This window comes from Salvelinus alpinus, chromosome 22 (assembly GCF_045679555.1).
Source record: "Salvelinus alpinus chromosome 22, SLU_Salpinus.1, whole genome shotgun sequence".
NCBI lineage: Eukaryota > Metazoa > Chordata > Actinopteri > Salmoniformes > Salmonidae > Salvelinus > Salvelinus alpinus.
This window is the reverse complement of record NC_092107.1, coordinates 17,421,370-17,434,021: the sequence shown is the minus strand read 5'-3', so window position 1 is coordinate 17,434,021 and position 12,652 is coordinate 17,421,370. Positions and strand designations below refer to the sequence as shown.

Genomic DNA, 12,652 nt, shown 5'->3' with positions numbered 1-12,652 from the left:
TTCACCACACTGTCTGTGTGGGTGGACTATTTCAGATCGTCAGTGATGTGTACGCCGAGGAACTTGAAGCTTTCCACCTTCTCCACTGCAGTCCCGTCAATGTGGATAGGGGCGTGCTCCCTCTGCTGTTTCCTGAAGTCCACAATCAGCTCCTTTGTTTTGTTGACGTTGGGTGAGAGGTTAATTTCCAGGCACCACACTCCTAGGGCCCTCACCTCCTCCCCGTAGGCTGTCTCGTCATTGTTGTTAATCAAGCCTAGTTGGAGGCGTGCGTGGCCATCCAGTCACGGGTGAATAGGGGTATAGGAGGAGACTGAGCACGCACCCTTGTGGGGCTCCTGTGTTGAGGATCAGTGAAGTGGAGGTGTTGTTTCCTACCTTGACCAACTCCGAATAACTTTTCTCCGCCGTCGGCGTACTGGAGCAGCCTCTGTGATAAGTTAAATTGCCCTGGGGGGTACGAACAAAGGATCCAATTCGGAAAGTCGTATTCCTAGTCGTAATGCTGGTGAGTTACCGCCTCTTTGATATCCAAAAGTTATTTGATGTAATAACACAAAAAACGTTCTGGGCTATAATGTAAGAAGTAACACACACAAAAAATGTAATACTGCAAAGTTGCTTAGGAGCTAGAAACAGAGCTGGCATGTCTGTCGGCGCCATCTTACCATCTTACCAAGCATCATGTCTGGAGGAAACCTGGCACCATCCCTACGGTGAAGCAAGGTGGTGGCAGCATTATGCTGCAGGGATGTTTTTCAGAGGCAGGGACTGGGAGACTAGTCAGGATCGAGGGAAAGATGAACGGAGCAAAGTACAGAGAGATCCTTGATAAAAGCCTGCCCCAGAGCACGTTTTTTTGTGAGCAGGACCATACAGCACTGAATGAGAGCAAATATGACTTGGAAAGTTGTCTATTACTCAGCTACCAAAAAGACAAGCTTACATAAATTATAAATATTCCATAGTTGATGTTTCTACCTATTATATCTCTGTGTTTACAGGTCTATATTTCCAAGATGAATTAAGATATCCTAATGTTTGTTTGTGTATGAAGGGAAGACAACTGACTACTTGTATTTCACATTTTAGCAATATCAGAGCTTGTTTAATTGGGTTACATGATTTTATGTAGCCCACCCCTCTCCAACCACGCGATATTCTGCACATTTTGAGTTTAGGTGGTACATCCAAATATCTATTAATTTAACCACTTTTGCATTAAAATGTGTTTTGTTGTACGTCGGTTAAGGGTATCTCAAAAACTAAAGCTCATTTTGAGGATTGGCCACTCGCCTAATATTCTCGTACTTCTCTTTCTATTAAAAAAAAAGTTAAATGACAGCTCAATGTGAGACCATTTAGAATTTGCGATTAATCACAGCAAATCCTGCGGTTAACTTGATTAGATAGCCCTAATTGCAATGCATGTCCGTGTTATAAAGGTCATGTGACTCAGTCCCTCCCTACATGCCACACATGCACGCACACACACAGGGAGAAGGGACTTATCTGGGGAGCTGGCGCCAGCGGGAGAGAGCTCTGTCCCTAGGGTTCATCCATAGACTATACACTTATCTTCATAAGGCCATTAGCTGAAACTGCTGCTGTTGTGTTGAGCCCTGCTGCTCCTGGGAAAGACAAGCTATATCCAGGCTTTCTAATCCCATTACTGTAATGGTTGCCAGATAGGATAAATGAAATAAATTAGCATGCACACACATTTAGCACCATGGCATTACAGGCCCATCTCACTCATCTGCCCTTTGTTTAGAGCCACTTCCTGTGACACTTGTCACTGCTACTGTTCTAAATAGCTACATCATGTTGCTATTGGTGGATGTGCATATTTAATTGTTTGTCTGTGTGTATGTGAAAACCTGACGAATGAAATAGACAAAAAAAGAACAGAGTTTTTTTTCTTCACATGTATGATTTCACAGTCTTTTTAATTAGCGAACAAACAGGATGAGGGGCGTGCGTCATGCAGACATTATTTTCGGAGGATGGAGGAGGCGGTAAGTTGGAGCATTTTGCATTTTTTAAACACCTGAAACAGCTTCTTCCTGCAATCTAGAGCCATAATCGTTATGCCTAATTCTATTTAAAAAATATATTCTTCTGCACAGGTTATTTCAGCATACGTCTTTACCCGTTCAATTGTCATTTCAATGAGGGTGTCATTTTGACTGTTGTAAATCCCACATCTCAATATACTGCACTAACATGCCAGGGATATTACATCCAAATTACAACACAGTACATGGGATCATGACATACATCATAAATACAGGCACATATCATGGCATCGTAATTAATACACAAATAATCTGATATTATCATAAATTGTCAGATCACATTTAAACTAAGTATGTTCCTGACCGGTGGTTATTTTTTTTTAAAGAAACTAAATATGCTTTTTCTGCATCTCTGCAACAACAAAAAATAATCAGGGTAAAAGAGGAATGTGAATGTTGTTCAGTACATTTAGCATTTGCTTGCTTTTCTTTAGTCAAACAACCTTGCCAGCAGGCATGCCAGCTAAGATAGTTAGACAAGCTACTCCAACTTGATTGACAGCCTGAAATAGCTTGGTAGATGGTTATGAGATTGAGAACATAGCTAGCTGGCAAAAAAATGATAGGTGGCTAGTAATACAGAGAAAAAAATAAAATAAATCTTTATATATTTATCAAGAAGGAATCAATAGTCTATGTGGCTTGATCAAATTCATGTACTAACATACCTCCTGCAAGTCCTGGTCATCACCGGCCAATCAAATCAACTGCTGTGTGTGTCACTCGACACTCTCTCTCCTCCTCTACTGACGATACTGTCTGCATGCACTAGAGCCCTCAAACTCACCTCTGGACTTTGAAGCCAGTTCAATTGTATTTCAAAGAAATTTGTCCCCCTCTAATCAGGGACTGATTTAGACCTGGGACACCAGGTGGGTGCAATTAATGATCAGGTAGAACAGAAACCCAGCATGCTCCGGAACTCGTAGGGTAAGAGTTGAATACCACTGTACTAGAGTACAGTATTTACCGTCCTGCCGAGCCTATCTTTACTCTGTGGTGTACCGGTACCCCCCTGTGTATAGTCTCACTAATGTTATTTTACTGCTGCTCTTTAATTACTTGTTACTTTAGTTTCTTATTCTTACTCTTTTTTTAACTGCATTGTTGGTTAGGGGCTCGTAAGTAAGCATTTCACTGTTGTATTCGGCACATGTGACTAATACAATTTGATTTGATTTAACCCTGGAAGGAACCATTTACTAGGTAGAATGGGGGAGGGGGGGGGGGTGTACTGTTTGCCTGGTCCAGTCATTGTGCCCTCTCTGCGAAATACGGCTGACAGATTCTTTTTTATAAATAATTATGAGAAAATGTGGGGTTAAACATTTTGTTCAGTAATTCATTTAACATCTGAAAAATAAATCAACAGGAAAAATCTGCCCTTGTGCCCCCTATGTGCATGATGCCTCTGAACCTCATACAGGAAACGAAGGTGATGCCAACAATGAGGCAGGGTAGAACAGGTGGCTCTTCAGAGAAGGAACAGAAACACTGTGTGTGTAACAGGGATGTGTGAAACTGCAGGCATGCATTCGCTGCGAGTAATTGTTTCGGATGTGTGTACAGTATGTGTGACACGGTGTATTACTCAAAACCTACATGATCTATTTGTTTAAAGGAGGTTCATTCAAAACCCCTGTGCCTTTTCCATTATATTTGATTTTGAAGATTGAAAAAAATAAAAATAACATTTTGCTCACACTTTTAAAGTCAGTTTGATATCTGGTTGTACACAAACATCCATACAGATCCCAATTAAAGCCATTCAAACCCAGTGTTCTTGTTGGACTTTGACACAGTGGGTGGTGTGCTAGAGTGAGTCAGTGACAGCGTGCTCAGAGGCCTTGTGAATGTTAGCTACATGAACCCCAGCGAACTAGACAGACATGGACACCGGTGCCCAGCCCTGTTAGAAACACACGCTTCATCCTCTGATACAGCCACTGAAACCACAGCTAGGAAGCTCGCTTTCACTCAGTGTAACCATCGCTATAAATTGTATTGTCAAAAGATGACAACAGAGTTATGATTTTGGCTTGAAACCCCACTTGTTATCACGAAACACTGGGAAATCAGATGGCAGGAGCTTTGTGCAACACCAGTTTTTTTGGGGAGGAGAAATTCACTTTGAAAACAACTAACAGAGATCCTCCTCCTCACTGGGTGGGCCACCAATTCACAGACACCAACAGAAAGGGCCTCTGGGAATGAATCCATTTGATTAGGCTCAAAGTCTGTGTCTCTGGGTTCAGCAAGTGGCATAACAATGGGTTAAAAAGTGTATGTTGTGTTCTAGTTGCGCTACTCAGCAACAGATAAGAAACTAATCCAATTGTGAGGTACATTTGGCAGACTGGGTGCTGTTCCTGGGCTGTCAGTCAACATGGCAGCCATAATATCACAGTGGGTGACTGCACAGATAGCGCTTTGCTTCGGATTAATTGAGTTCCAGGGAGCTGATTGGGTTTGAGACTGCAGGGAACAACACCTGTTCAAAGATACTCCAACACACCTAACTAGCACTGGGCTGGGGAATCGCTCCATGGCCCAGGCAGAGAAAGACAAGATGGGGGGGAGCTAGGGAAAGGGGGACAGAGAGAAAAGGAGAGAGAGAGGAATCAAAATAAAAGTAAAGCTACATGCATTGAAATACATTGGAAAAAGGAATCAAGAGAGAGTAAGAAGAGGGAGAGAAAGTAAGAAACATGTCATAATCAGGCGAAGGCAGAGTAGAACGAGGGAACAACAGAAAAGAGTGAGCTATCCTTGCGGACTGTTTGTGCCCTGTTGCCCTCCTCTGTTTCGTGTGTGTAATCCATTTGGAGAGTGAGGAGTTCAGAGCAGGGTCATCACCCCCCTCTGCCGCTTTCCAGACCTGCATCCCAGCCCAAGGTCCCAACAGTGTTTACACGCTCTGCCTCACAGAAGATGTGGGAACTGCTCATCGTCCTTGGCAGCAGGGCTGCTGTAGTGACACCCAAGGCAAATAGAATGAACGATCCAGAGGGCTGACGGTCTCCAGAGAAGTCTGATCCCCCTGTCCCACTGTCTCTCTGCCTCTCCTCATTCTCCCCCTCCTCCCTGCTCCTACGTCATCTCTAACTGCGTGTATGAGATATATGTAATGGCTGTTGCTATGGCATATCACCTTTTGACCCTTACCTATAAACCATGCTGTGGTTCCTGATGTTCTCAGAGGGTGCTGTCGGACTCTCGACCGGTGGCCCCCGGGGTCTCCTTGCCGGGGGCGGGGACCTCAGAGAGCAGGCTGAGGCAGGTGGCCGGGTTCCGGGAGGTGCAGCGGGAGAGGAGCTGGCCCCCTGGGGGCCCCTGGCGGCGGCAAGGGCACAGGTAGCCCTTGAGGTGCAGCCATATCTTGCTGTGCAGGGAGGCGTAGATGAAGGGGTTGTAGCAGGCGGAGCTCATGGCCACCAGGTGGCAGCACACTTGCAGCACGTTGACATAGCGCTTGTCCACGATGTGGTAGTCTGGGTCCAGGTCCAGCAGCAGGTTCAGCACCTGCAGGGAGGGAGGAGGAATACACATGCTCAGGGGTCACATACATTAGGATTACATTGGGATTACATTGGGATTACATTAGGATTACATTGGGATTACATTGGGATTACATTAGGATTATGTACAGCCTAGGTGATGTAACTGCCCCTAAAATGCTTTTTCAGCATATTTTCTCAAAGACATCAGCTCAATTATATAAAAATGTCAGCAATGTCAGGAAAGTTGATGGGCTATCAGGAAAGTGCATTGTGCCTGTGTGTGTGCGCGCGCGCATCGGTGCATGCGTGTGTTCTCACCTGCAGGGGCAGCCAGCAGAGAGCAAAGGCAAGCACAGACGCCACCAGGAGAGAGAAGGTTTTCCTCCTCCTCTGGCTCCAGCGCTGCTGGCAGTGTGAGGGCTCTCCGGGCAGCGTGTGGCGTCTCAGGTGCACTGTGATGGCACAGTAGGACACGCTGACTGACAGCAGAGGGATCATGTAGGAGGCTACCAGGATACAGCAGGAGTAGAGCAGCCTGAGCTGGCCAGAGCTCGGCCAGAACTCCTCACACACCACCAGCTCCACCCCGCGGGGCCTCAGGTCCAGGTAGCGCGTGTGGAGGGAGGGAGGGGCAGCCAGGGCCAGAGACAACCCCCACACCCCCAGAGCCACCGCGCCACAGCCCCCGACAGAGATCCTCCTCCTCACTGGGTGGGCCACCACCACGTAGCGGTCCACGGCGATGGCCGTGAGGGACAGTACCGAGGCGAAGACAGTGGCGGCCTGCAGCAGCGGCACCAGGTGGCAAAGAGGGCGTCCGAAGGCCCAGCCGCGGCTGTCGAAGGCGTACGAGGCAGTCAGAGGGACGCAGGTCAGACACATCAGCAGGTCGCCGGCCGCCAGGTTACCGATGAAGAAGTTGGTGGCGTTGTGGAGCTTCTTATCGGCCAGGATACAGGCCAGCAGGATGGAGTTGCCTATGCCGGCCACAGCCACCAGGAGGCAGTAGAGGGGCAGGAAGAGGGGCTTGAAGCGCAGCAGCAGTTGCATGCCAGAGAACATGTCCAGGGGGTTGTTGCTGTGGTTCAAGGAGGGGCCTCCAGTAGTGTTGGCCCCAGTCAGGACCTCCAGGATGGGATCCATCTCAGTGCACTGCTCCCCTACGACACAACATAGACAGTCACTAAATTGTGGCAGTTAAGGAAGACTGGGGGAAGCATCAGCACTTACAGCATGATATAGCAAAGAAAAGGGTTGAACCAATATCTAAGTTCACTTAGATTCTGAGTTCAACCTGTTCATAACCATGACCCTCAGCAGCCCTTAATGCTTTAGCTGCTAATCTAATGTACCAAAGATTATGGATATACTGACAACATACATGTCTCTCCGCCCCTAACAATGGGAGTCGTTGTCCACAAAGCGGCACGGTGGGCTGTCTAGCTCCCGCCTATCCTTTCTTTGATTGGTGGATGCATACCATTACTGTAATCCTTTTTTGAATACTCAATCAGGGTTGTTGACATCAACCGCCTGTATTCAATGGAGAGCGATGCTATGCTGCTAGCCTCATTTCATGAATATGCAAAGCCATCTCAAGACAACAGATAAAGTTTTTTTTCTCAAAGTTTCCCAGGATGTCACGTGTCCTACTTATATTAGTACACTCGTAACAACTTAAGCATTGCGAAACTTCCATTCGATCAAAATAACCTCACGTAGCAAAAATAAGCCATTCATTTTTTTGTTGACCAAATTCGAAACACTCTCATTGTCCTCCATACAGAAACTCCTTGCTTGGTGGGCGAAACAACGAAAAAGCGCCACCTGCTGGTGAGAGACCGATTTTCCACCTAGTTGGGCATCTCTCTTCCTTTTCCTATATGTATGTACTAACCTGAATGTCATTTCATTTTTTGGGAGGCGTCTGTGTAAACGTCATGTTTTTCCTGTCCAGTCTCTTTAATACTGTGACCGCCCACGTTACTGGCTGCACTCACTTTACCCACTTGGTCTAAGCGCCAGCGCCTCGGATATGCATCCCCTGTAATAATGTTGCAACGCACTTGATAGAGTTCTTCCAGCCACTTATTTCTGATCCTCGACGAGAGCTGAAAACCCTCTGATTGCAAAACGGAGGAGCTCTACAGCTCATCCAAAACTCAACCGTGTCACGTCTGCACTGACGCGTACTGTGGGATTAATCAGATGGTTTTATTGATTTAAATGTGTTTTTCCCCCCCCTTCTAGTTAATGTGGGAGACTATCGTGATTTCTTCGATTAGGAACGGAGATTATTAGTGACCCCCAATCATAGCCTACTATTTGAAAAATTATATTATGATTGCCCATAATCAAATATGCTTTAGGCAAGAAATACAGAGGTGGGTAGACTGATATACAGATAAAAATAGATAAAGTTTTTTTTCCCGGTCACTCTGAACGTGGTAAATCAACAGGTGGTGAGGAAGAAGGAGGGATTGAATATGTAGTTTAAGTCATTGCGCTGTGACATAACAAACAACAGTAGATAATGCAATGCGTTTGTGAATGGTGTCTTCATGCCGTAATGTCTAGTGCCTACAGTACATTTGAGTGAGTCTTCAGGTCTTTCTAGGCTGCATATGTGATGTACTCGTCCAAGCAGAGCGAGACACTGAGATGAAAGACAGTCCTATACTCTGAGTGGTATTGCAGTCTAGTTTTGGATGGTTATTTCAACAGTGAAATGACCAGGCTCCTTATTTACTTTGAAGTGAGCCTAAAATCTATGGCAAACAGAGATAACAGTCAAATTGCTCCTGAAACATGTTAATCTGTTGCCCTGCTATCTGATCTTGCACACTGGTGGATCAGGCAGATGACAAAAACGCACAAGAAAAAAACTGGCTAATGCAAAATTAATAATTCCCATAACATTTTTACACGTTCCTTTTTAAAAAAAAATCTGTGATTGAACAAATGACATATCATTACAAATGATAATATTTGGTAGCATTTGTACCATTAACAATTTTATGAAATCATCCCTCCAACTCGTCAAACCAGCCATACATACTGTAGTTTTAGTACTATTTTGGGGGGCTAAGTAAGCCTTTCAAAATAGAATATTAAGTGTTCACATTTTCTGTATTCCACAATAAAACAAGCAACATTGATTTAAGCTGTAATTATGTGTATTGTGCGTTTTTGTATGCATCATGTGTGTGCATTGTGTGTAGTGTGCATGGCACGTGCAAGGCGTGTGTGTAAGATAAGAGAGAGGAGCCTACTTGTACAGTGCCTTGCTTTTCCTCAGAGGCAGTACGCGTCTCTCCGCTCTGTCACGTTGCTTCACTTCTGTGACTGTGTCTCTCTCCTCTTCCTCTTCTCTTCCCCCTCTCCCTGTGATGTGAGCATTGCCCCCCCCCCCCCCCTCTCTCTCTCTCTCTCTCGCTCTCTCTCTCTCTCTCTCTCTCTCTCTCTCTCTCTCTCTCTCTCTCTTCTCTCTTCTCTCTTCTCTCTCTCTCAGAGTCCAACCAGTGGTTGTGCTCCAGCAGACAGTCCGGGAATGAGGTGTAGCAGGCTGCCACGGACACTCATCTAGACACTTTTATTCACAGCATATATATAGGCAGGTGATTGAAAAGAGAGATTGGATGGTGTCCCAACACTATCCTCCCTTCTCCCTCTCCCCCTCCCTCTTTTTCTCCCTCTCTCCCTCACACGCTCCAGAGATGTCAATCACACACACTGCATGAATTTCTACATTATTTCCCTCCTATAACATGTTGTTAACCTCCTTCCATAAGTGCACAATGCAACGCATATAGTTCTCTCTCTTATGCAGTCAGGTACAAAATCCAAACCTGCATCAAATGATGTGCTAACAACAGATGGACAACCTGCAATTAAATGTCTATGTAGGCTATCCCTCCATCCCTTCCTGCCTCAAACGCACATGCACGCACGCATGCATGCACACACATACATCACAGGAGGTTGGTGGCACCTTAATCGGGGAGGACGGGCTCGTGGTAATGACTGGAGTAAAATCAACGGAATGGTATCAAATACATCAAACACATGGTTTCGATGCCATTCCATTTGCTCCGTTCCAGCCATTATTATGAGCCGTCCTCCCCTCAGCAGCCTCCTGTGACACACACTCAGAGTTGTTTTTTTGGCGATTCAACGTAAGAGCTCAGACACACAAATAGCGTTTTCTGGCCGAGAGTACTTAGTTCGAAAATAACACTCAGAGGTGCTAAGTGGGCAACAATTTTACATGTAGAGTCGCATGAACATTTTCAGCAGACGTTTCCAGCGAGTGGTCCCTGAAACACAGCCCGAAGGACCGGCAGACGGATGCTAGATCCACATTTGGTGCGATGTGTGCGATCCTTAAGGCAACCAATTGGAATAGGATTGTGAGTTTGAGCAACTTTATATATTCAGCGGTAAAGGCATATTATTAATATTATGAAATTGGCATCCTAGCTATAGGGCTAGTTTCTTTCAATCACTTTGGCACATTTGTCAGGTGTAGCTGGTATATTTTCTCAACTCTAAGTACTAAACTTCAAATTTATAACACTTGTAATGGTCCCTATCTTATGTTCAGAACCTTTGATTATGCTTCGGGGTTTCACACATGGTTCACCCCTCAGTCATTCATGCAAAATCTAAGTTTTCCGTGAAATATCATGAGAACTTTTAGTTTAGTCACCAATACATCCGATGATGATAGGCTCACCATTTACCATTTAATCCAAAGGCAAAAAATAGAAGATACACATTTCAAAACTGTTATATTTTGAAGTCCTGGTTGGAAAGAATAGTAGATTGCATTATGATTTTCTATACTGTACTTAACTAAAACTTGAAATGCACAATTCTTGAAATATTTCATATCCAATGGCAGGTTGTGAGCATGTAGAGAAATGTGTCAGTCTTACAGTTTCATTATCCTTACACATCCCACACATAGGACAAATCATCAGAAATAGGGTATTGTAAAGCAGTTTAGTTACTTAAAAAAATAGCAAGGTGTTGTATGCCATTTATACCCCATGCACCATTGTACAAGATCACCTTCTCTAAATGTCAGCTGAGACAGTATCGCTTGTCTCTCTGCTTGAAATTCATCCGCTTACATTGCATTAGGGTTGCAACATTCCAGCAACTTTCAATAAATTCTCTGGTTGTTCAGAAATCTTGGTTAGAGGATTCCCAGAATCAGAAGGCAATAAATAGGAAATCCAGAATCCTCCAACAAGGATTTATGGAAAACCAGGGAATTTATTGAACGTTCCCAGAATTTTGCAACCCTACCTTGTGTCAATTTAATTGATCAGCATAAAGTGTATTCAGAAGTGTAAGGACCAGAAATTGGAATGGGTTTAGCATATTTATTGAGGAAATATTAAGAATGTGAATAGACCAGACGAAGCCAAGGGCTGCAGATGAAGGATCCAAGGGAGTTGACTCGATAGGGCATATGTGTCAAACTCATTCCATGGAGCGCCGAGTGTCTGCGGGGTTTCGCTCATCCATTGTACTTGATTGATCAATTAAGGTCACTGATTAGTTAGGAACTCCCCCCACCTGGGTGTCTAGGTCTTAATTGGACACAAATCGAAAGGCAATAACAAAAAATCAGCATACACTCAGTCCTCCGTGGAATGAGGTTGATACCCCTGCTGCTTGGAGTCTCAGGTAGACATCACCGTCAGGCTGTTGTGCCCCCCAGAAGATCCTTGAAGGAACCTACGTAAAAGGAGAATGACATGCGCAAAGGAGGGATGCATCACAAAACAGAGAGGAGGAATAACTCTTTGATTGGGTTTAAATAGGGTGGTAATGGTGATTAAGAACAGGTGTGTATGCTGAGTAGCAGTTAGTAGCAGCTAGAGCTTGTTTGAGGAGCTAAGTTCAGGGCAACTAGTTAAGTGTTGTAAACAATAGGAGGCTGATTGGCAATGGTTAGCAGCTGGTGCTTGTTGAGTTGCTAAGGAGGTGCGTTCAAGCAACTAGGTAAGGGTTGCATTGAAATCTGGTTCTCACTCCTGAATTTTTGTTAAAGGAAAATTCCACCTAAACTATATTTTGGTATTTGTTTCCTTGGTCCATTGTTGACATCAGTGGTGTAAAAATACTTGAAAGTACTACTTAAGTTTTGGGGTATCTGTACTTTGCTATTTATATTTGACAACTTTTGCTTTACTACATTCCTAAAGAAAATAATGTACTTTTACTCTGTACATTTTTCCTGACATGCAAAAGTACTCATTACATTTTGAGTGCTTCGCAGGGCAGGACAGGGAAATGGTCTAATTCACACACTTATCAAGATAACATCCCTGGTCTGACTCACTAAACACATGCTTAGTTTGTACATTTTGTTTGAGTGTTGGAGTGTGCCTCTGGCTATCAGTACATTTAAAAAAAAAATGGTGAGGATTTTGAAATGACTTATACTTTTACTTTTTATATACTTAAGTATTTTAGAAATTACATTTACTTTTGATACTTAAGTATATTTACAACCAAATACTTTTACTGTAGTAGTATTTTACTGGGTGACTTTCACTTTTACTTGAGTCATTTTCTATTAAGGTATCTTTACTTTTACTCAAGTATGACAATTGGGTACTTTTTCCACCACTGATTGACATAGTCACAAAATGTTTTTTTTGTCACTTTCAAAGTACATAAATAGCAGTATGATGCATTTTTCATTGTACGATGCAAAACGCAGTCTCATATGATCATACGACGCAAAATACGTCATACAGGGATGATTTCTGTATTTTGAAAGTTACATGTCTTGAAAACTTGATTGCTGACAAGCAAAATATTTTGGGGCAATGTCAACAATGGACGAATGAAACAAATACCAAAAGACAGTTTCTGGGTGGAGTTTTCCCTTTAACACCATTCATTGAAATTCAGATGATGAGTGGCAAGAAAAAGTATAAGAGTCCTTTGAAATATCTGGATTTCTGCATAAATTTGTCATCAAATTTGATCTGCTCTTCATCTAAGTCACAACAATTGACAAACATAGTGTGCTTAAACGAATGACACAGAAAT

General features: G+C 43.8%; 1 protein-coding gene across 1 annotated transcript; it reads right to left on the bottom strand.

Annotated features, from left to right (window-relative positions):
* Window positions 1-1,930: 1,930 nt before the first annotated feature.
* LOC139549137 (prolactin-releasing peptide receptor) lies at window positions 1,931-8,920 on the bottom strand. Its single transcript, XM_071359289.1, has 3 exons — window positions 8,851-8,920; window positions 5,897-6,738; window positions 1,931-5,600 (listed from the first exon to the last, which is right to left on the bottom strand). The coding sequence occupies exons 2-3, from the start codon at window positions 6,719-6,721 to the stop codon at window positions 5,274-5,276; spliced, it is 1,152 nt and encodes a 383-aa protein (XP_071215390.1). The 5' UTR covers window positions 6,722-6,738; window positions 8,851-8,920; the 3' UTR covers window positions 1,931-5,273.
* Window positions 8,921-12,652: the final 3,732 nt, after the last annotated feature.

What these genes read in the sequence shown, in the direction of transcription:
- LOC139549137 (XM_071359289.1), bottom strand. Translation starts at nt 6,721, where the DNA reads ATGGATCCCATCCTGGAGGTCCTGACTGGGGCCAACACTACTGGAGGC. An exon ending in TCTGCTGGCTGCCCCTGCAG is followed by an intron (nt 5,601 to 5,896) that starts GTGAGAACACAC and finishes CCCTCCCTGCAG; the next exon opens with GTGCTGAACCTGCTGCTGGA.